General features: G+C 41.1%; 1 protein-coding gene across 2 annotated transcripts in view; it reads left to right on the forward strand.

Annotated features, from left to right (window-relative positions):
- The window catches only part of TMEM150C (transmembrane protein 150C), a 312,476-nt gene that overhangs the window by 262,140 nt on the left and 26,556 nt on the right, over positions 1–23,780 (forward strand). For both annotated transcript variants that reach the window (XM_073597864.1, XM_073597863.1), the window contains 2 exons: positions 3,438–3,519; positions 23,226–23,276. In XM_073597864.1, coding sequence (XP_073453965.1) covers positions 3,440–3,519; positions 23,226–23,276 — 131 coding nt within the window. In that variant the 5' untranslated portion in view covers positions 3,438–3,439. The remainder of the gene's footprint in view (positions 1–3,437; positions 3,520–23,225; positions 23,277–23,780) is intronic.

The following is a 23,780-nucleotide window of genomic DNA, read 5'->3' on the forward strand; positions in this document are numbered from 1 at the left end:
TGAATTGGGTAAAATCTGATTAGGTTGGAGAATAGTGAATACACACCAATAAAGGAATCTTGTGAAACAACTTATTAACATATTGACATTCCTCACCTGGTACATTCATACTGCTGTTATTTGAGTGCATACAGGGCCGGATTAGCCACAAGGCCACCGAGGCCAGGCCTAGGGGCGGCAGTGGTGTAGGGGCAGCGCCGCTCCTGCAGCGACTTCGCGGCCGCCCCCCCTTTCGTGCTGCCCATTAGAGTCTATTATGGGCACCAGTGCCCATAGAAAAAATGGCCGCGAGCCGACCACGCAAATGCGCATGCGCCGTTCCGAAGCCGGCCGGGCTCGGGAAAGCTCGTAAGCGCTCGGCCGGGCAGCGCATGCGCAGTAGCGTGATCGCGCCGCTCGGCGCCATTTTAAAAAAAAATTGAGATTAGCTGGCAGGCAGCATGGCAACATTGGCAAGGGACATCCCCATCTGGTGGCAAGTGACAACCCCATGTGGTGGCAGGCATGGTGGCAAGTGACATCCCCATCTGGTGAGAAGTGACATCCCCATCTGGTGGCAAGTGACATCCCCATCGGGTGGCAAGTGACATCTCCATCTGGTGGCAGGCAGTGTAGCAAGTGACATCCCCATCTGGTGGCAGGCAGTGTAGCAAGTGACATCCCCATCTGGTGGCAGTCAGCGTGGCAAGTGACATCCCCATCTGGTGGCAGGCAGCATGGCAAGTGACATCCCCATCTGGTGGCAGGCAGCGTGGCAAGTGACATCCCCATTTGGTGGCAGGCAGCGTGGCAAGTGACATCCCCATCTGGTGGCAGGCAGCGTGGCAAGTGACATCCCCATCTGGTGGCAGGCAGTGTGGCAAGTGACATCTCCATCTGGTGGCAGGCAGCGTGGCAAGTGACATCCCCATCTGGTGGCAGGCAGCGTGGCAAGTGACATCCCCATCTGGTGGCAGGCAGCATGGCAAGTGATATCCCCATCTGGTGGCAGGCATGGTGGCAAGTGACATCCCCATCTGGTGGCAGGCAGTGTAGCAAGTGACATCTCCATCTGGTGGCAAGTGACATCCCCATCGGGTGGCAAGTGACATCTCCATCTGGTGGCAGGCAGTGTAGCAAGTGACATCCCCATCTGGTGGCAGGCAGTGTAGCAAGTGACATCCCCATCTGGTGGCAGGCATGGTGGCAAGTGACATCCCCATCTGGTGGCAGGCAGCGTGGTAAGTGACATCCCCATCTGGTGGCAGGCAGCGTGGCAAGTGACATCCCCATCTGGTGGCAGGCAGCGTGGCAAGTGACATCCCCATCTGGTGGCAGGCATGGTGGCAAGTGACATCCCCATCTGGTGGCAGGCAGCGTGGTAAGTGACATCCCCATCTGGTGGCAGGCAGCGTGGCAAGTGACATCCCCATCTGGTGGCAGGCAGCGTGGCAAGTGACATCCCCATCTGGTGGCAGGCAGCGTGGCAAGTGACATCCCCATCTGGTGGCAGGCAGTGTGGCAAGTGACATCTCCATCTGGTGGCAGGCAGCGTGGCAAGTGACATCCCCATCTGGTGGCAGGCAGCGTGGCAAGTGACATCCCCATCTGGTGGCAGGCAGCATGGCAAGTGATATCCCCATCTGGTGGCAGGCATGGTGGCAAGTGACATCCCCATCTGGTGGCAGGCAGCGTGGCAAGTGACATCCCCATCTGGTGGCAGGCAGTGTAGCAAGTGACATCTCCATCTGGTGGCAGGCAGCGTGGCAAGTGACATCTCCATCTGGTGGCAGGCAGCGTGGCAAGTGACATCCCCATCTGGTGGCAGGCAGCGTGGCAAGTGACATCCCCATCTGGTGGCAGGCATGGTGGCAATTGACATCCCCATCTGGTGGCAGGCAGCGTGGCAAGTGACATCCCCATCTGGTGGCAGGCATGGTGGCAAGTGACATCCCCATCTGGTGGCAGGCAGTGTAGCAAGTGACATCCCCATCTGGTGGCAGGCAGTGTAGCAAGTGACATCTCCATCTGGTGGCAGGCAGCTTGGCAAGTGACATCCCCATCTGGTGGCAGGCAGCGTGGCAAGTGACATCCCCATCTGGTGGCAGGCATGGTGGCAAGTGACATCCCCATCTGGTGGCAGGCATGGTGGCAAGTGACATCCCCATCTGGTGGCAGGCATAGTGGCAAGTGACATCCCCATCTGGTGGCAGGCATAGTGGCAAGTGACAAGAGATGGTGGCAAGTGACACGCTCAGGGCTCCCAATGATTCTGCATTCTGGTGAGTTGAACTATTTCAGTTTATATTACAATGTAATGATAGAAATAATGTGTTTCAATCATCCTGACACCATAACAACCATGGTGCCGGGGATGATTGAAGCACTAACACCAGCCATTGCCTTGAAAAATTGCCTGCGAAAAATCCTTACCCCTCGCGCGCTTACCCTGAAGTATTTTTAGTCTGTACAATTAAAGCCAGTTATTTTCAGTGTTCTTGTGTGTGGAGATATGTTTTTAATTGATCTATTGTAGAAGTCATCGATAAAGGACGTGGTGTGTGTGTGTGTGTGTGGGGGGGGGGGCATTGAAGGACCCGGCCTTGGGGCGGCAAAGGGAGTAAATCCGGGCCTGAGTGCATATTTTATTGTAACATAGGAAAGTAGATGCCATTTTATAGTTTGCACTGTTTTTATCAATTTAAAAGAAAATAATTCAAAAGACATGTTATCTCCTGCAGCTATACCTAGTGTACATGTATTTCTGCATTCAGTATTTATTTTTAATGAAACATACCTTTTAATTAATCTAATAAAAAAAAAATCCTACCTAGACTTAACTCTGAGTGGCATCACAGTTTGTTCTGCATGCTTTGTCAAGGGAAGCCCTAATGTATATTCTATAGAAAACAGACAAGTCAGTCTGGTTGGAGCTAAGGACCCCTTGTCATCCAACTGACAGCACCTGCGCCAGCAATAAAAGCTGAAATTGTTTTTAAAACTGAACTCCAGAAAAAAGTTGCTAAGCGCCTAGTTGAATACTGTGGAATGGAATTTATAATTCCATTGAGGCAGTGTTATGATCAAGACTCTCCCGCCAGACAGCACAGCAAGGTTCTGGACTTCTCTGTAAACTACATAGCATTTAAGCAATACAGCCCGGTCCAGAACTTGTCCCAGTCCGTGTTTATTGACAAAGAAGGTACAGCAGCAAATTGATGAGCCCACTCCTGGGCTGAGTGCTTCCTTTCCCTTTGGCTGCTGTGCAATGGGATTACAAGAGACCAGAGGACAGATTCAGGCACTTACACTGATTATATGTAAAAAACATTTTTAATTATTTATGTAGGAATACCTAAAGGGATATTTTTATATCTTGCCTGGAGTCATTTTTAAAACAAACACTGCATGATTTTCCATTAAAATTGCAGTAACATAATTATTTCTTTACTCCCTAGATATGGATACCAAACAATGTAGTCTCTGGATGTTTCTACCTCTTGTAATGTCTCTATTCACCACAGTCGGCTTATGGATAGTGTGAGTATAACATTTTTATGTTACCTTTTCATTATCAATGTTCATATAGAGCTGACATTTACCACAATGTACTGTGATCAGTTTATTCTGAATACCGTTAAAGGGGTTGCTCTGAAAGATTTAGAATCCCATCACATCTACTGACTCCCCCATAAAATGGGAACAAAAAGAAAAAAAAGGTTCTTTGTAGCTGCAGAGGTGCCAGCTGAGCTGTCACATAACTTATTAGAGCAAAGAACCAGAGACAATACAAATTTGGCTCCACACCACAGACCGTTCAGTATAGTAACCTCATTTATATTAACTAAAGAAAGAATGAACAAATACAAATATAGCCTTCGATAAAAATAACAATTAAAAACCATGAAAGCACAAGCCAAACAAAGAACACATTATTCAAACTCCTTAAAGAATTCAGCCGCCACCAAATGTAATAAATAGAAACATATTGACACGCACAAACAATCTCATTGATGCCTAGACCGAGTATAATAAAGTGTTATTGTGAATACAAGCAAATATAGCAAGTTTATCTAAGAAAGAGATTAAAGTGGTTTCAAACCCAAAAGCAAATGTTAAATATATTGCACTTACCAATTCTGCTTACCATTGACCAATTACAGATTATTTACCAGGTGACCTGACCAGTAAGTCTGCTGTTTTTCAAAAGAACAATCTCTCCTGAAGAAGATGTATCAGTTACAGGGATGAGACAAACCATTTGACACTGACAGGGGTGCTGACAATGATTAGCTTTTATTTGTGTATGTAAAACCTTTATCCCAAAAGGAAAAACAGTTGTTGTAACTGCTTAGTTCAGCTTTAATTTGTTAGTTATCTAAATCTGCTGCTACTACTACCCTTTTCCCAGACCGACAATTCTGCTGTCCAAAGGTGCCCCCTGTGCTTCTTCATTCAGAGTGGGGGTTACTCTAATACAGGAGGTGAGTTACTGGCCAGATCACCAGGTGAAAGCACAGGGAAAAAGCCATAAGAGAAAACGAATGCAGCCACCACATCTAATGATTTGTAAGCTGCAATATATTACATTTTTGGTTTTGAGTGTAAAAGTACTTTAACACACTGTAAATAGACCAAGTAATGAGTGTATTGAATAGAAAGAAATATCCTAAAGTCCCATTCACATTACACCACACAGCGCCAAAGTGTTAATGCTGCTCCAGATTCTGTCTGCTCCAGTTTTGAGAAATTCTCCCCAGTGTCCTGAGCATTGTTCTGTGCTATGAACAAATGTTACCTTCCCTAGACTGTCATGCCTTAACGCAAATTTAAGCCTATTCTTTTTTAAATAGGTTGTTTAACGCAGAGCCCATCAATACACAACAACACGTGTGTTGCACCACACAATGTTCTGGCATTCATTGTTTGACACACATCCTTAATTGTTAATTGTTCTTAACACAACTTGTAAAGACAAGAATGCCAGTAAAAATAAATAAATGCAACTAGTTGTAGAACAGAGTCTAAGGTAGGCCAAGATTTTAAAGGCACCATCAAAATAATTACTCTTAATAAACAAATATATTTATTTACCAAAATAAAAGCAAGCACTTATCAGTGCACACGTCATAGTGGGGTTGATTTACTAAAACTATAGAGTGCAAAATCTGATGCAGCTCTGCATAGAAACCAATCAGCTTCCAGGTTTTTTTTTGTCAAAGCTTAACTGACCAAGCTGAAGATAGAAGCTGATTGGCTACCATGCACACCTGCACTTCTCCAGGTATAGTAAGTCAACTCCATAGCGTTCAAACAATCAGATCTTTACAGATTGTTACACCTTTCAATTTCTACAGACTAGTCATCAGAGACAGATGAGTGATTGTTCTAAAATGTAAACGCATATATTAAATTCCATATTAATAAAGATACAGCATGTTACCCAGTTTTTCCTTGTCAAAAGAAGTTTATTGAGTATACAATGTTATAAAGATACATAAAGTAAGTTTACAAGGATCTATAAAGTAAGCTCATTGTTTTACAGTAGGATTTATATAGGTAAATATCATGAAATTTCAAATATTAAACATTGGGTTCACGTAAACCTAAATTAAAGATATATATCATTTCCTTAGTTACTTTTGTAGGTATTTAAATGATTTATACCTACTATACATATTGTTTACAAGTAGAGTGTATATAGGTCAAATAAATTCTGATAATGAGCTTTAATCGTAAGGTGGAGAAAAGGAAAGAGAAAGAAGAAAAAGGGTTGAAAGGTAGAGGTATGGTCCACAAGGTTGTCCCGCTCGTCAGTTTATTATTCTTTTTAGTTCTCTTTGAAGCCTTGGAATGGGTGTCACTGTAAGTCATTTAATCTGTTACCATGGCAACAGGACAGAGTCATTGAAGTTTGACAGGAACTGTTGTTTTATCCAAGGATGCCAAAGTTTTTCAAATTTTGGAATTTGATTTTGATCGATGGCTACCATCTTAGCATGGGACATTGTATTATTCATTCTGTGAATTGTTTCTGCTAGTACCAATGTAGGAGATTTCCATGCCTTGGCCACTGTTTGTTTTGCAGCCGTTATTAGTTGGATCATAAGTTTGAATTGAGAGAGTGTTAACCATTCCGGTTTTAGATTAAGTAAAGTTAAATATGGATCTGGTTGTATTATTTTTTAAAATATTTTAGATGCAATCACGAAGACTTCCTTCCAGAAGGTTTGGATTACTGGGCACGTCCACCATATGTGTAAATATGTGCCTATTTCTGGGCATCCTCGAAAACAAAGAGCTGAGGTATTAGGTGAATATTTTGCCACTCTAGCGGGTACAAGGTACCAGCGAGTTAGGATTTTATAATTTGTCTCCAGTGCTAAGATGTTGGGTGAAGATGACTTAGATGTGAGCCATATGTTAGACCAATCCGTGTCTTCTAAAGTTCGTCCCAGGTCCTCCTCCCACCTCTGAACGTAAGAGGGTCTATTAAGATTTGCTACTCCATATAATTGATTATAAAGTGATGAAATTGTACCTTTAGCAAATGGATCTTTTGTACAGATTGATTCAAAAATGGATAATTGGGATAATGGTGTATCCCCCTTTAGGAATGATGTATAGAAATTTTTGATTTGGAGATATCTAAATATCTCAGAGTTTGGTAGATCATATTTTTCTCTAAGCGATGGGAATGAAAGGAATGATTTAGATGCTATGAAGTCATTTAGTGTCTGAATGCCTGATGTTGTCCAAGCTTTAAAAGAATTTGGGTAGATCCATGCCGGATAAAAGGCCGGATTTCTGATAAAAGAAAGGAGAGGATTGTGTGGAGATTGTAACTGATATTTGGTTTTTAGTTTATCCCAGAGAGATAAGAAGTGTTTAGTTATGGGATTATGAATTTTAAAGCGGTCTTTAGGATCAAGCCATAATAAATTTGATATTAATAGAGGGTCATTTTCTGAAGCCTCTATAAATACCCATAATGGGATTTCCTGTTTTGCATGGTATTTGCACAGACTGGCCAAATGTGCTGCTCTGTAGTAGTTAGTAAAATTAGGGTATCCCAGGCCTCCTTTATTTTTGGGAAGATGTAGTGTGTGTATAGGTACACGTGGTTTAGAAGAGCCCCATATAAACGAAGTTGCTCTTTTTTGTACTATTCTCAAAAAATAGGAAGGAATTGGAATAGGGAGGACTCTGAATAGATAAAGCAATTTGGGTAGAATAGTCATTTTGATTGCATTAATCTTCCCTATCCAGGATAAAGGAAGTTGCGACCATTGTTTTATTAGATTTGTGATCTGTCTTAATACAGGAGGATAATTGGTTGAGAATAAGTCAGAATGAGATGCTGTTAAATGAATTCCAAGATATGGGATTGATTTTTCTGCCCATGTGAATGGGAGTGCAGCCCTAGCCGGGATCAATTCCATGTTTGTGAGTGAAATATTAAGCACTAGGCATTTCTTAGGATTAATCATAAGGCCGGATAGGGCTGCAAATCCATCAAGAGCTGGTATTAAGTTAGGACCAGAGACCTGTGGTGATGATAGAAAAAGTAATATATCGTCTGCAAATATACATAATTTGTGTATAATACCTCCTACTTCAATGCCAGTTATAGTTTGGTTTGTTCTGATGTATTGGGCCATGGGTTCGAGTATAAGGGCAAATAATAAGGGAGATAATGGGCAACCCTGTCGGGTACCCCTTTCGATATTAAAGGCTTCAGATTTGTATCCAGCATATTTTATATAGGCTTTGGGTTTATTATATAATGCTTTGATCCATGTTAAAAAGTGGGGTCCAAAACCCCATTTTTGTAATGAATATTGCATATATTGCCAGGATACTGTGTCAAATGCCCTCTTAATATCGAGAGATAGAAAACATAAAGGGATTTTCCGTTTTTTAGCAATATGTGCCAATAACACTACCCTGCGTATATTATCGCCTGCCTGTCTATTTGGCATGAAGCCTACTTGATCTCTATGTATTAATTTTCCTATAATGCTATTGAGGCGTTTTGCTATTATTTTTGCTAATAATTTAATATCGAGGTTTAACAGAGAGATAGGCCGATAATTCACACAGGAAGTATCATCAGAAAGGGGTTTTGGGATCATACAAACAATTGCCATTAGTGTTTCTTGCCGAAAAGAATGTCCATCTAGAAGTTTGTTAAAAGTTTCAGTGAGAATGGGAGAGAGTATTTCTGAGAATGTTTTATAGTATAAAGCCGAGTAGCCATCTGGGCCTGGTCTTTTGTTAAGTTTTAGGTCTTTTATGGCGTTAGCAACTTCATCTATAGTTATAGGCTCATCCAAACTGCTTTTTTGATTCTGAGATAACTCAGGTAAGGTTATTTTTGAGAAGAAGGATTCAGCCTCTGTAGGATTAAATTCATTGTTTGTCTTGTATAAAGTTGCGAGATGTGAGTGAAATTTATGGACTATTTTAACTGGATTACAAGTGTAAAAATTTTTTGATAATTTCAAACGTATTGGTTTGAAAGATTTGTTAGTTGAATTTAATGCCCGAGCCAAATATGTACCTGGTTTGTTTGTATTCATGTAGAAATTGTGTTTGGAGCGTTTGAGGGATTTATCAACTGACTCAGTGAGAAATAGATCGTATTCCAATCTAGATTTTTCCAGATGAGATTTTGTACTCTGGGATGGATTATCTTGAAATGATATGTAGGCTGCATTAAAATTGAGTTCTAGTTTTTTTGCTAGATTTTTGCGTTCCCGTTTAAATAGTGCCATTTGTCTTTGTATTGTACCACGCAAGACAGGCTTATGAGCTTCCCACAGTGTTATTGGGGAGATGTCTGTTGTATTATTAATTGATATGTATTCCTTTAAAGCTTGTTCAATGGCCTTCTGATGTAGTGGGTGTTTGAGCATTATGTCCGGTAAGTACCACGTTGGGTCATGCGCTTTTGGTATGGCTGAGGCTATAGTAGTGTATACTGCATTATGGTCAGACCACGGAATCGGAATTATATCTGATGCAATAATTTCTGGTATCATTCCTATTGTTAGAAAAATATGATCTATTCTGGTGAAGGTTTGATGAGGGTGCGAGAAATAAGTGAATTTCTTTTTCATTGGGTTACTTTCTCTCCATGAATCTACCAGATTGTATTTGGAAAGAAGTTGAGAAAAAGGTAATCTAGAGGTTATTTTGGATGGTGTAAAAGGTGATTTATCTAGAAATGGGAGGAGGACCTGGTTCGAATCCCCACACATTATCACTGTTCCTATTTTGTGTGTATTAATCACTTGTAATATATGTGAGAGGAATGGTGTAGGTTGTTTGTTAGGAGCGTAGTAGGAAATCACTGTGATTGCTGTATCCATTATATAACCCATGAGTATCAGGTATCTACCTTCTGGGTCTTTAATTTCTGATGATAAGGTGAATGGTGTGGATCGATGAAATGCAATTAGAGTTCCCCTTTGCTTGGTACAGGCAGAAGCCGTGTAAATTTGTTGATAAAAAGGAGAAATATATTTTGGAGTAGAATCTTTGGTGAAGTGTGTTTCTTGGAGGCATACTATGTGAGCCTTCTTGTTATGGAAAGTACGGAAGGCTTTGGTCCTTTTTTGAGGGACATTTATTCCCTGAACATTCAGGGAAAGTATATTCAGTGGTGCCATGGCAATAGATCAAATAGTTTTGACTTACTTTTTGTTATGCAGAGCTGACTGCGCAGATCAACCTGTGTGGACTGAAGAGATGAATAGATAGAAAAGAAACCAGTGAATTCTGGAGTAAAGAGTAAACAAAAAACATATGAGATTAGATGATACATTGTATAAATTATTTTTTGCAAGTAATCACAATTTACCCGTGAAAGAGAATAAATATCTCTCTCAGGGGAATAAGTGCCTTCGTCACACTCCCACATAATATGGTTGGGAGAATGAGGAGGGCTAATGGGGGTACACGGATCTTCCGCTTACAGGAGAGAAGTGCTATGTCAAAAGACATCAAAATGATGTTTCCTTAATTGGAGTGCAGAATATAGTTTTTGTTGAAATGATTTATTCCAGGGTGGTTGTATATGGTTAGTCTTGCCCTAGGCTAAATAATTCAGTTAGAAAGGTACTGTTAATAACTTTGGTATTGATGAAGATAGTTTGAATTATTTTGGGATTTTAACCCTTTTAGAGTAAACAATTACATATTTTATTCATATGTAACTGTTTAGATATGTTAACTCATAAAATTGAGGTTGTATTGCTTCAGATTAGAATAAACAAAAACATAATTCTAGGAACTAGTTAGGTAATAATATATTTGTTTTAAGAAAAGAAAGAAAAAGCTTCCATTACTTCTGGATTATTGAACATATTTGTCCTAAAAAGTAATAAATCTATTGTTATTACCTGATAATATATAACTGAACAAGAATTTCCTTATTTCACTTATATATTCTAAGGCTATATGAATCAGAAGTAATAAGAAATATAACTGGAATGTAACATAATCCCACACAGTGTGTGACTATCAGAATGCAGTTACATTCAGTTATAAATACAGGTTTTTTATAGAGAACCATCTCTTAGTATAATAAATGAAGAGATATCAGGAATTAGGATGTCAGTCCATTGAATCTTCTTGGTCCATGGATGATGTGGCATAACGGCCTCTTTTGTGAGAATGATGATTCCCATTTTGTTCTGAAATTTTCTGGGTGCTGCCTGAAGGTGAAGATGACGCTATTCTTCTGCGTGTGGGAGTGTTGCTGTTTGTGGGTTCTGTCAGATTTAATTTTAAAAGGGTTTGTTGTAGTTCATCTGCTGATCTGCTTCTGTAAATTGTACCTTGGTAGTTAAATCTGACTGAAAAGGGGAAGCCCCATTGATACATAATGTTGTGGCGTTGCAGTTCCATTAGTTGGGGTTTCATGGATCGTCTTTTAGTAATAGTAAGTTGGGATAGGTCAGCAAAAATTTGATAATTGTGTCCTTGAAAATTAAGTTCCTTTTTTTCTCTTGCAGCAATTAGTATTTGTTCTTTCGTTCTGTAATAATGAAATTTTGTGATTATATCACGTGGGGGTCCATCTTTCTTTTTGGCTGTGAGGGCTCTGTGTACTCTGTCCAGTTCTAAACGTACAATAGGGATATCTGGCTTTAGTTCTTGTAATAGAGCAGTAATAGTAGATTGCAGGTCTGTCACAGTTTCAGGTATTCCCCTTATGCGCAAGTTTGAACGTCTGGCTCTATTTTCGTAATCTTCTAGCTTAGTTTGAAGTATTAAATTCTCTTTTTTTAATTGTTCCAATTCTGTTATATTTTCTTGGGTTGTAATTTCAATTTCATCCATTTTTATTTCTAAGGCTGCGGTGCGGTTTCCCAGCTCTCTTATTTCTTTGGTTAGGCTTTTTGTTATTTGGTCTGAGGTTTGTTTTAAAGCCTTATGAAGCATCTTTTCAAATTGTAATAATATTACTGGGGATACTGAGGAGGCTTGTGGAGAAGTTTGTGAGAGAATTTGTTCTGTATCTGACTCAAATGGAGAGTCTTGCTGTGACATTTTCTGTCTGTGAGAGCGCCCTGATGCTGTATCTTGTGAGGTGACTGGAGCTGCTTCAGCTGCAGTGAGTGCCTGTGAGCTCTTTGTGAGGTGATTTTTATTTCTGCCACAGTTTCCTCCCAGTACCATATTTCCTGCCCAAACTTTCACAGTTTGTTCCCTGGGGCAAAAAGGTTCAAATGGATACCTTTTGAGCCTGCAGGCTCCGCTTTGTCCTTCTCTTCTCTCCTCAGCGGTGTGGAGCTCTAACAATGCATGTCTGCTCCGCTAGGCTCCGCCTCCTGCCCCCCGTTACCCAGTTTTTCAATAATAACAATCACATCTTACAGTAGCAGTTAGAAGCCTAAATAGAGCGAAAATTCAGGACAACTTTATAGAGTTGATTGCCGGCAACCCACACAGTAGATTGTCAAGGACAACACAAGAAATTCTAGGAAGATCATCCATTAGGCTGTGTATGGGTTAAATAATAAAAAACACATGTAGGTAATTATATAGTTAATAACCCCCCCACACACACACACACCCAAGTGCTAACCAACCATCCAACATTGGTAAAAATGGTAGAAATGTTACCCCACTGTAAAGGAGACACAAAGAAAAATAGAGGCAGACTTAGACTTCAATGGGTCATCCACCTCTGTCTTGGAGTGTCATATTGAAGGAGCCAAACTATAAGTTAAAGAAAGAAAAGTATACTCCTTAGAGGGGACAACCTCTCAATCAAAGTGTCCCCCCCGTGACCTCCCACAAAAAGGGAGGAAAAAACCCCATATTAACAGCTTCAGCCCCGGAAAAATTTACCCCCTTCCAGACCAGAGCACTTTTTGCGATTCGGCACTGCGTCGCTTTAACTGACAATTGCGTGGTCATGCGACATTGTGCCCAAACAAAATTGACGTCCTTTTTTTCCCACAAATAGAGCTTTCTTTTGGTGGTATTTGATTGCCTCTGCGGTTTTTATTTTTTGCGCTATAAACAAAAAAAGCTATAATAAATATCCCCCAAAAATATATAAGAAAAAACTCTTTTTTTCCTCAGTTTAGGCCAATATGTATTCACAAAAGTTATAGCATCTACAAAATAGGGGATAGATTTATAGCATTTTTATTATTTTTTTTTTTACTAGTAATGGGGGCGATCTGCAATTTTTATCATGACTGCGACATTATGGCAGACACATCAGACAATTTTGACACATTTTTGGAAACATTGGCATTAATACAGCAATCAGTGTGATTAAAAATGCATTGATTACAGTAATAATATCACTGGCAGTGAAGGGGTTAACACTAGGGGCAGTGAAGGGGTTAACTGTGTTCCCTGGGAGGTGATTCTAACTAAAGGGGGAGGGGACTAACTAGAGGAAGCTAATAGGAACACACAATCTGTTAGTCCTGTCAGAACAGAACAGGGACGTGTGTGTTTACACACACACGCCCCTGTTGTGTGTCTCCTGGTCACGATCGCTCATGGACAGCGGTAATCGCAACCGTCGGCCACGAGCATCGACACCCCCACCGTGCACCGGGCGCGCCTGCTATCCGGACCCTGCGAGCCAACGTACAGTTACGTGGTTTCACGCAGGGGAGCCAACCTGTCACAGTAAAACTGCAACGCCTGGTCCGGAAGCGGTTAAACATGAAATCTTATTAATAAAGGATATACATGAAATAAAAGTAAAGCCTGGTGTGCGACTCAAATGCCTAGATCTGTCCTGGAAAGCCAGACATATACAGTGGGGAAAATAATTATTTGATCCTCTGCAGAGTTTCTAAGTTAGCCCACTTACAAAGAAATGGAGGGTCTGTAATTTTTATCATATGTGTATTTTAAATGATAGAGACAGGATATCAACCAAAAATCCAGAATTTGAATTTGATCCCCTACTAACCAACAATAATTCTGGCTCCCACAGACTGGCTAGTGGCTACAGTATATGCTCATGTGGTACACAGATTAGTCCTGTCAATTTAAGAAGGTGCTCCTAATGACTCCTTATATGTATAAAAGACACCTGTCCACAGAATCTTTCTTCCACTCAAACCCACCATCATGGGCAAGACTAAAGAGCTTCCAAAGGATGTCAGGGACAAGATTGTAGACCTAAACAAGGCTGGAATGGGCTACAAGACCATCAGCAAGAAGCTTGGTGAAAAGGAGACAACTGTTGGAGTGATTATTTGCAAATGGAAGAAATACTAAAAAATAACCATCAATTGCCCTTGGTCTGGAGCTCCATGCAAGATTTCGCCTCATGGGGTCAGGATGATTATGAAAAAAGTGAGGGATCAGCCCAGAACTACATGGGAGGAACTTGTGAATGATCTCAAGGCAGTTTGAACCACAGTCACCAAACATACATTGGTAACACAATACTCTGCCATGGATTGAAAACCTGTAGCTCCCACAAGGTCCCCCTACTCAAGAAGGCACATGTACAGGCCTGTCTGAAGTTTGCCAATGAACATCTAAATGATTCAGAGAAGGATTGGGAGAAAGTGCTGTGGTCAGATGAGACCAAAATTAAGCTCTTTGGCATTAACTCCACTTGCCGTGTTTGGAGGAAGAAAAATGCCTGCTATGACCCTAAGAACACCATCCCTACAGTCAAGCACGGAGGTGGAAACATTATGCTTTGGGGCTGTTTCTCTGCTAAAGGTACAGGCTGACTTTGCCGCATTGAGGGGCCAACGGACGGGGTCATGTATTGTAAAATCTTGGATGAAAACCTTCTCTTAGCCAGAACACTGAAGATGGGTGGTGGATGGGTCTTCCAGCATGACAATGATCCAAAACATACTGCCAAAGCAACAAAGGAGTGGCTCAAGAAGAAGCACAATAAGGTGATGGAGTGGCCTAGCCAGTCTCCAGACCTTAATCCTATAGAAATTATGGAGGGAGCTGAAATGTTGAGTTGCCAAGTGACAGCCAAGAAACTTTAAGGATTTAATGAAAATTGGTAAAGAAGAGTGGACCAAAATCCCTTCTGAGATGTGTGCAAACTTGGTCACCAACTACAAGAAACATCTTACATCTGTGCTTGCCAACAAGGGTTTCTCCACCAAGTACTAAGTCATGTTTTGCTTGGGGATCAAATACTTATTTCACTCACTGAACTGCTCAATAAAACTCAATTTATAGCATTTGTATCATGTGTTTTATTTGGATTTTGTCTGGATTTTTTGTTGATATTCTGTCTCTATCATTTAAAATACACCTGTGATAAAAAATATAGACCCTTCATTTTTTTGTAAGTGGGAACACTAACAAAATCTGCAGGGGTTCAAATAATTATTTCCCCCCCTGTAAATAAAATGTTAATAAAGATACAGAATAAAATAGAATAATTAGTAAAACGAAAATAAGACATTAATGTGATACTAAAGGATATTTTTTTGTTGTTTTAAAATAAAAAAGATGTTATACTTACAGTACCTGCTCTGTGCAATAAAATTGCACAGAGCAGTCCCTTACCTCCTCTTCTGGAGTCCCCTGCCAATGCTGTCCACTCCTCCTATATTGGGGTGTCGTATGATAAGATAGCACCCATGCTTCACAGGGTTTTTTGCTTTCCTCTGGATCAAATGTGGGTATGTGGATTAGGATTGATGCACTTAAGAGTGATCCAGTGTAGGGGAGATCTAACTTTAATAGGGTGAAAACAGTGAATAATTGCTCTCACAAATAAGTAAATTAAACAGGACAAATCTTCTGCAAGATGTCCGAGAGACTGCTCACTATGGCCAGCACTGAGGTTATCATTTAAGAACACAGGGTGCCAGTATTAGCAAAAGAAGTGGGACCCACTGACAAGATAATTGAGTGCAGCGCCTCCTTATTGAGAAGGTAGTTCTCTCCCTTGGGCCACCGATAGGCTCTGTCTACCTTATTTATGAATACTGTATTGCACAAGGTCAGTGTGCCCTTGTTTGTCCATCTTTGCTAAAAGTGTCTCCACCAAATTACAATTAGATGTTGCTTCTTCTGGAGAAGAGTATGCCATAGTGCATTATTCATTTACCAAATGAATGAGCAAAGACTTTTTATATCTGTGTCTCGGGAGATCAGAGTGGTGCAAGAGATACCTGATAGGATCCAAGGCCAGGTCAAAATCTGTAAACTGTGAAATAGTCTGACCAACCTGTGACCAATATCCATCCAGTTTCTTACAATTCCAGAAAATATGTTACAGCCTCTCCACAACGCCAATAGGTGTCCACCGCCTCAGGGTAAATTTTCCGTAAAAGCGGGTGAGGATCTTATATCCCAACTCCTGGTACTTGCTTGCAATAGACGAATAGTGAGCAAATAAAGGATACGTTCTCTTTGTTTAGAGGACAGCGTTAAGTCCAAATCATTTTTCACTTCAACAGAAATGGGGGCACAAAGCCTTCGGGCCAGAGAAGCAGCTTGTATGTTTCCGAGACTCCATGTGAAGAGGGCTCAGGTTCTAAACAAAGGTTCCCAAGTGGGGAGCCAGAGTTGGGCGACACAAATTAATCTCCCTGTCCTGTCCAGGATGCTGATATTGCCCTGCTGAGGTGCTTCTGCCCCCTAAAACAAAATATAAAATAATTCTCCATTTTCTCCATCTCATTCTTCCTACCTTGTCCAAAATGTGAAAATTTGACAATTCTGCAGCTGAATCGTTGTCACCCTAGAAACAAAGTTTTCCATGCATATTTATTCCTTCTATACCTTAACTGAAAGTAAAGAGTATATAAAAAAATGTAAGCTTTAAAACTTTTGAAATTACAAAAACAAGTGCAACAACATAGCTGGTTTAGTGTGTTTGCGTTTAACACAAAATAATATGTTTAAATAATGTCTGGGCAGGGGTAGAGGGTGATTGAGCCATCTTAAAAAGATCCATTACAGAATGATCTGTCAGCCAATACATAAACTTATGCTGGCCATACACGCACAGAATTTTGTCCGTTTGCAGACTAAACGATTATTCGTTGGTCGAAAGCGAATTGGCCACTAACTGACAAAATAAACTTGTTTACATGGCCATTTCCATGATCGTAGTGACCATTGGATAACAATAAAAACATATATAAATTTTACAAGACAGAATATTCTTATTGTTTCGATTAAAACATACACATGTACACTTTAGTTGAAACTGTAAAAGTCTTCGCTTCGGATCCATCGACATTAGCAGGGCCCAAGGTCAAAATCGTCTGTAAAATTGGGTCCACTAACGGCATGATTGTTGAACGACCTTTCTGAAAAGACAAGTTTCGGACGAAATTCTGTGCGTGTATGGCCAGCATTAGTTAACAAACCTGGAAGATGATATTTGCCATAACAATTGTTATTGTCAACAAGCAGATTGTTATTTTCATCTCTCTTTGCTGACATGCTGATGGCTTAGTGAATTGAACTTCGTTTTAGAATTTAATTGGAAATGATTGTCCTCTAATGCCACCAAGAGACCATTCTAGAATCACATGAAACCTGACTTCGCTGATTTTCTTAGAAACCCAGTATGGTAGATTTACTTTTTTATGTATTCAATATACAGTGGGGAAAATAATTATTTGATCTCCTGCAGATTTTGTAAGTTTGCCCACTTACAAAGAAATTAAAGGTTTATACAGTAATTTTTATTATAGGTGTAATTTAAATGATAGAGACAGAATATCAACCAAAAATCCAGAAAAACACAGGATACAAATGTTATAAATTGAGTTGCAGTTCAGTGAGTAAAATAAGTGTTTGATCCCCAAGCAAAACATTACTTGGTACTTGGTGGAGAAACCCATTTGGCATGCACAGAGGTAAGACGTTTTTTGCAGTTGGTTACCAGGTATGCACACATCTCAGGAGGGGTTTCGGTCCATTCTTCTTTACAAATCTTCTCTAAATCCTTAAGGTTTCTTGGCTATTGCTTGGCAGCTCAAAGTTTCAGCTCCCTCCATAAAATTTCTATAGAATTAAGGTCTGGAGACTGGCTAGGGCATTCCATAACCTTAACGTGCTTCTTCTTGAGCCCTCCTTTGTTGACTTGGCTGTATGTTTTTGGTCATTGTCATGCTGAAAGACCCATCCATGATCCATCTTCAGTGTTCTGGCTGAGGGAAGAAGGTTCTCATCCAAGATTTTAGATTTTTTCCTCCAAACACGGCAAATCGAGTTAATGCCAAAGAGCTCAATTTTGGTCTCATCTGACCACAGCACAATCCTTCTCTGAACCATTTAGATGTTCATTGGCAAACTTCAGATGGGCCTTTACATGTGTCTTCTTGAGGAGGGGGATCTTGCGGGCACTGTAGGATTTCAAACAATGGCGGCGTATTGTGTTGCCAATGGTTTGTTTGTTGACTGTAGTCCCAACTGCCTAGAGATCATTCGCAAGCCCCTCCCATGTAGTTCTGGGCTTATCCCTAACTTTTCTCATGATCATCCTTTACCCTATGAGGTGAAATCTTGCATGAAGCTCCAGACCGAGGGTGATTAATGGTTATTTTGTATTTCTTCCATTTGAAAATAATCACTCCAACAGTTGTCTCCTTCTCACCAAGCTTATGGCTTATGGTCATTCCAGCCTTGTGCAATCTTCTACAATCTTGTCCCTGACGCCCTTTGACAGCTCTGTGGTCTTGCCCATGATGGTAAGGTTTGAATGGAAAAAAGAGATTCTGTGGAAAGGTGTCTTTTATACACATAACGAGTTGTCGTTAGGAGCACCTTCTTAAATTGACAGGACTAGTCTGTGCACCACATGAGCACATACTGTAGCCAGTCAGTGGGAACCAGAATTATTGTTGGTTGGTAGGAGATCACATACTTATTTTACTCACTGAACTGCAACTCAAGTTATAACATTTGTATAACATTGTGTTTTTTCTGGATTTTTGGTTGATATTCTGTCTCTGTCATTTAAAATACAACTATGATAAAAAATTACAGACCCTTCATTTCTTTTTAAGTGGGCAAACTTACTAAATCTGCAGGGGATCAAATTATTATTGTCCACACTATATGCTGTTGTTTGGTACTGTACACCTTTTGATTTAGCACAGCTATAGAGGTAAACATGATAAAGGTTTCATTCATCTGTGCAGACATGGACATTGGCAGTCAGAAAATGAACAGGAATACTTCCCTAATACATGTCTGCCCTGTGTCCACCCCCCCGTGTCTGAGTAACATCTCCATTTATCCATGGAGAACTGTCAATCAAGAAAAAAAAGGTCACCTAGTGACTCGGGAATTACAGGGCTGTCAGTCATGTAGATTGAGCTGTCTAGCTAATTGAGAAGTATAGAGCAGTACATCTTGTTCTAATCTTGATCTAATAGTCCTAAAACCCTCTCTATCTTGAACATATTCTACTAAAAGTTTAAATCCAACCAGGGATCCCCCTGCCTTTAAATAAAGTAACATTTTATTTAGATGTCACTTCCAAATACAGACGAACAGTACAATCAGAATAGTATGTAGCACCCACTACATAGGTAGGTGCTAGAATAGGTTTTTTGTTCTGTAGAGTAGGTAAGAGTAGGTGCCAGCCAGGCCTGTTTGTTTTGGTTTGTGTGGGCTGGGAGTGGCTCAGACTTAGCAGCTGGTGACTCACAGGCAGCGTCACTGAGACCTCCCTCTTTCTTCTAGAGGATTCTAGAAGGAGAGGAGAAGCTGCCTGGGGTGTTCTAAGGAGCCCTGACCAATCCGCAACCTGGGTTGGCAGGGAGCAGGCCTCCTTAAATACCCAGAGTCAGCCCAGCTGGGGAGGAGTTGCTAGGTGGAATGACTCGAGATGGAGTACTTGGCTGTCTGGGCCTTTGAGGGAGCTCTCCAGTCGGGGGGGGCCTTGGGCCTGGGGCTCAGGTGCAGTATGGAGCCCTTCAGGAAAGCGTGAAGGTTCTGGACAGGAGGCACAGGAGGAGCAAGAGAGGACAGCAGGAGCTAGTACTGTCGGGCAAATCTTCAGGAGGGAACTACCGCTTGCAGCCAGGAGGCCTGGTGAGTGACATGTGCAGTCAGGAGGACTGGGGAGGCATGCCTGAGAGGACTGAGAAGAAACAGTCAGAGATGGGTGCAGAGCCAGTAGTGAGGACTGCAATCTCATGGGCAGTGGAGTCGGGCAGCTGCAGCCATGAGGGCTGGAAGGGCTTGAAGAGGGCTTACTGGGAGCAGTAGTCCATCAGTAGGACAGCTAGCACTAAAGACTTTCTATTTATGCTACAGTATTGCTAAAACGTGGCTGAGCCAGTGTCAGGCCTAACCTTACATGTGCTAGCTGGTCCTGAGGATTAAGAGTTCTGCAGGAGGAAGGAAGAGGAATAGTCTGCAAGCAAGGAAAGTTCTGGAGGAGACTGAAGTAGTAACATGTACAGAGAAGTATACATAGATGTCCCAATTTATTGATATACAATTCACGAATTGATTGATATACAATCCACCAATTGATTGATATACAATTCACTGGGCATCCCATATTTCCCTCAATAAAACAAACAAAAACAAGCACATGGACTGTTCATTGTCTTAAGGTGACTGAGAAGTGAATGCTGGGCTGGGCAGTGTGACAGGTAGGCCACAACACTCAGCGGCTCCTACGGGGGCACCGCTACAAGTACAAATACCACCAATCAGTACACAACAGGTCAGGGTAACATTTAACATTGCAAATATTCTGGGGTTGCCAACCCACCACATAGATTCCCCCATCATTGTCACCTACAGCTCTAGTTGTAGACATCCTCAAAATGGGCGGGGAAAACCCCCCTGCCAATGCAAGAGTTCCCCCTTGTCCCTTTGGGTACAGACCGGAAAGGTACTCCACAGATTTAGAAAGTGAGGCATCAGAGAAGCATTCTATCCATAATTAAGTCAGTTGGAGATAAACCCGGGGTAGCTAACCAACTCCCCCATACCTTCTTGAATTTGAAGAGACTACCCCTCTGCTGAAATGGAGTTTAAGCGGGGTTCGATGAGTTCTGAGTAGTCTATAAAGCTGGGACATTCTCTGTGAAACATTCAATGAGCACATTTCAACAGTTTTTAGGGCCTCTTCCCATTGATCACCCGGGTATGACTCCAACGTCATTCTCCCACTTTTCACAGGCCGAGCTAGGAAACCTTTCCAAGTATACTCTCAGAAGGGCAGCGTAACAGTTAGAGCTAAAGACTTTAGGGGATCTAGATTGGGTGTCAGCAACCTGTAGTTCACGGACAGGTGACTGGTAGATCGCAGTCTGTGCTTGCTGACCCACCATTCCAAAGCATCAAAGAGTGCAATGCAGAGGGACTACTTGTAAAGTTGGAGCTATAGTAGGGAGCTGATGCCTGAAGCTGATGCCTGCTCCTGTCCCATGCAGAGTGAAATCAACTGCACTCCACCTCTTATCCTTACTAGCGGTCTCCAGAGTGGTGCCAGCAGCAGAAAGAAGAGATCTTCAGGTCAGTGTGAAGCCATACACTGGGCATAATAGTATAGGTCTGCTTTCACACTGATGTGCTGCGGTTTACATGCATGTGAAGGAGCACTAAGAGTGCGCCGCTGCGGAATGCAACTAAGGACTCATTCACAAGTGCAGCAGGCACTGCTCCTTCTTCTGAAAAGTGATCCAAGTGTGTTTGACAGGTAGTGAGGAGGCGATATGTTGCCTCCTCACCACTGGATTTTAACCCATGATTGCTGTGCAATGCATGTGATTGCGACACTGTAGTATGGCAATTAGAGGTTTAAATCAGGTGTGAGGAGGCCCAGTGATCTTTGAATGCTCCCATGTTGTTCAGGTAGACCTCTATCTCTTTAAGGTTGCCTACCCCTGATCTAAATTGTTGCATGAGAGAAGACTGGAGTAGACGAGAATTCTAATGCCTCCATAGACCTCTGAGCTTTAATAGCATGTTTCAGCTGTACATAATAACCCCCTGCCTTTACAAGAAAACAACCCCACCCTTAAAAGCCACATTTACTCCCCCATGATCAGGTGACTGCAGAGTGGGAAGGTCCTTCATCAGGTTCTCATGTTGCTACCTAGGTGATGTGAGCACTTCCGATTGGCTGTCCAGTGTGTTGTGTCCCAAGACTGCAGAGTGGGAGGGTCCTTCAGCAGGTGCCCATTTTGCTGCCTGGGTGAACACTTCCTATTGGCTGTCCAGTGGCTGGGTCCTCTTAGGATCCAGATGACTGCAGTGGTGTGATGCAATTATTACAAGAAGACTGGTCAACAGACAGCAGTGATGGATCACTGGCCTCCAACCCTTTAGGAGTTGCAGCAGTGAAGCACCTGCCATCAGATTTAGGTAAATAAAACTGCTTTAAAATTTCCTGATATCTCAAACTGGAGTTCTTTTGTTGGTGAAGAACTAAAATCACTGGTCAACACACCTCTCAGCCAACATCTCATTTCACAAAGTATATATTTTCCCTTGATGATGCCTGAACAGGGATAGCATTGGCCTTTGGACGAGAAATAAATACTGTCTGGGGGATATACTATGATCTGTTTAATAGGCAATAAAAACTTGTAAGCATTACACATTACTTGGCTTGCAAAATAAAGCGTGTCTTACTCCAAGTCCACTTAAAATTACTGTAAATCCTTTAAACCTCCCACTGAAAATACAAAATGGGGTGGAACCTGGTAAGTAAAAAGTAGAATTATTTTTAGGTATGCGCTTGGAATCATCTATTCAATTTGAACTATAAAACTGGCACAACAAAAATAATTTAGACAGCTGGTCTGTAAAGAATAAAAGGAATCATCAAAAAGATTATCACACACATCTAACCGGTGATAGAAGTGAGGTTCTGTAAAGTGTCTATTTGGAAGAGCACAAATTGAAGCTACTTGATGCGTTGATATAAAACACAAATTTATGAGATATAAATGATTCATAAGCAAATATCATCACAGTTAAAGTACCATAGAACTAAAGTCAAAACTTTTTTTTTTTCATTTTGTATAGAGTAATGGAAAGTTATAACACTGACAGGCTTTTTAACCATCTGGGGAGATTTCCCTTCACCTCCTGTCACATGTCCACATCAGGAAGCTGAAATCACTCCAAAGTGAGAGAATTTCTGGTTATCGCCATACTAGTGTCCCTATTGGAAGATTTCAACTCTGTTCCTGTTCTGGTGACAGCCTAAAATTTTGGATTTTTTCCACTTTCACTTTTGATGATAGCGGTAAACAGGACACATAGAGTGGGTGAATCTCCTTAACGGGCGGCACGGGCAAAAATAAAAACCTGACAGGGGTTCTAATCTCTCCCACTCTGTAAAAAAAAAAACTTTGCCATTGGTTGTAATTAGCCTTTCACGGAAAATAATAGAAGCTTTACCCTTATGTGATATTTTTGTTTCAGAAACGTACACTTTGATAAAAATTATTAAGAGGTAAAAAAAGTAGCTAAAAAAACATATAAAAAAATCTCAGTGATCTGGTCCTAAATACAACCACTATATTGCATAATCATCAAATGAAAATATTTAGATGATTATGTAGTATATGGTTAGAAGATATGAGTGATTGAAATTTCTTTCCTGATGCCTGGAATTCACAGAAACATTCCAATGAGCTACTTTGTGCATCTGCTTCATTTCATAGAGCATCAAAGGCAACCCCAGATAAGTCAATGCATGTTTGGTTTACATGATTGATTACTCTATATTGCAAAGGTTTTTTTTTTACATTTTGTTCATTTTCTCCTTTACATAGGTACTTCATTGCCATAGAAGATAACAAAATATTTTCTCTAACTTTTGACAAGTAAGTAGCCCTTTTCCCTATTTCTCCTGCAAAAATGGTGATGGGTATTTATATAAAAGAAATAAAAAAAAATGGCAGATCTGAAATTTAAAAAAAATCTTATCCAATCACTTTCCTATCAGGAATCTGACAGGGAAACCCTAGACAATATGCTTTATTGCATGGTTGTAAAAGAAACAATAGCAAGCATGTATACCATGAACAAACTATATACTTAGGCTCCCCCTGCTTCTTATACCCCTTTCTTTTATCCCCCCTCCCCATTTTTTCTTACCTGTAAAACAGCTTGAAAGTCGCAAGCATATCCTGTTAGTGGAGAAGAAGGGCGCACAAATGCCACACAGCTGTGATGTGTATGCCACTATAGTCCTCCCCCTATACAATCCTTAATGACTGCATCTCCTGTAGGTAAGAGGACTAAAGGAGGAGTGGCCATGACTACCAATGCAGGTGAAGATTTTGGATAATTCTGGGCATTATTCAACCTGGAAATGCAGAACATAT

This window comes from Aquarana catesbeiana, linkage group LG01 (assembly GCF_042186555.1).
Source record: "Aquarana catesbeiana isolate 2022-GZ linkage group LG01, ASM4218655v1, whole genome shotgun sequence".
NCBI classification, from domain to species: domain Eukaryota; kingdom Metazoa; phylum Chordata; class Amphibia; order Anura; family Ranidae; genus Aquarana; species Aquarana catesbeiana.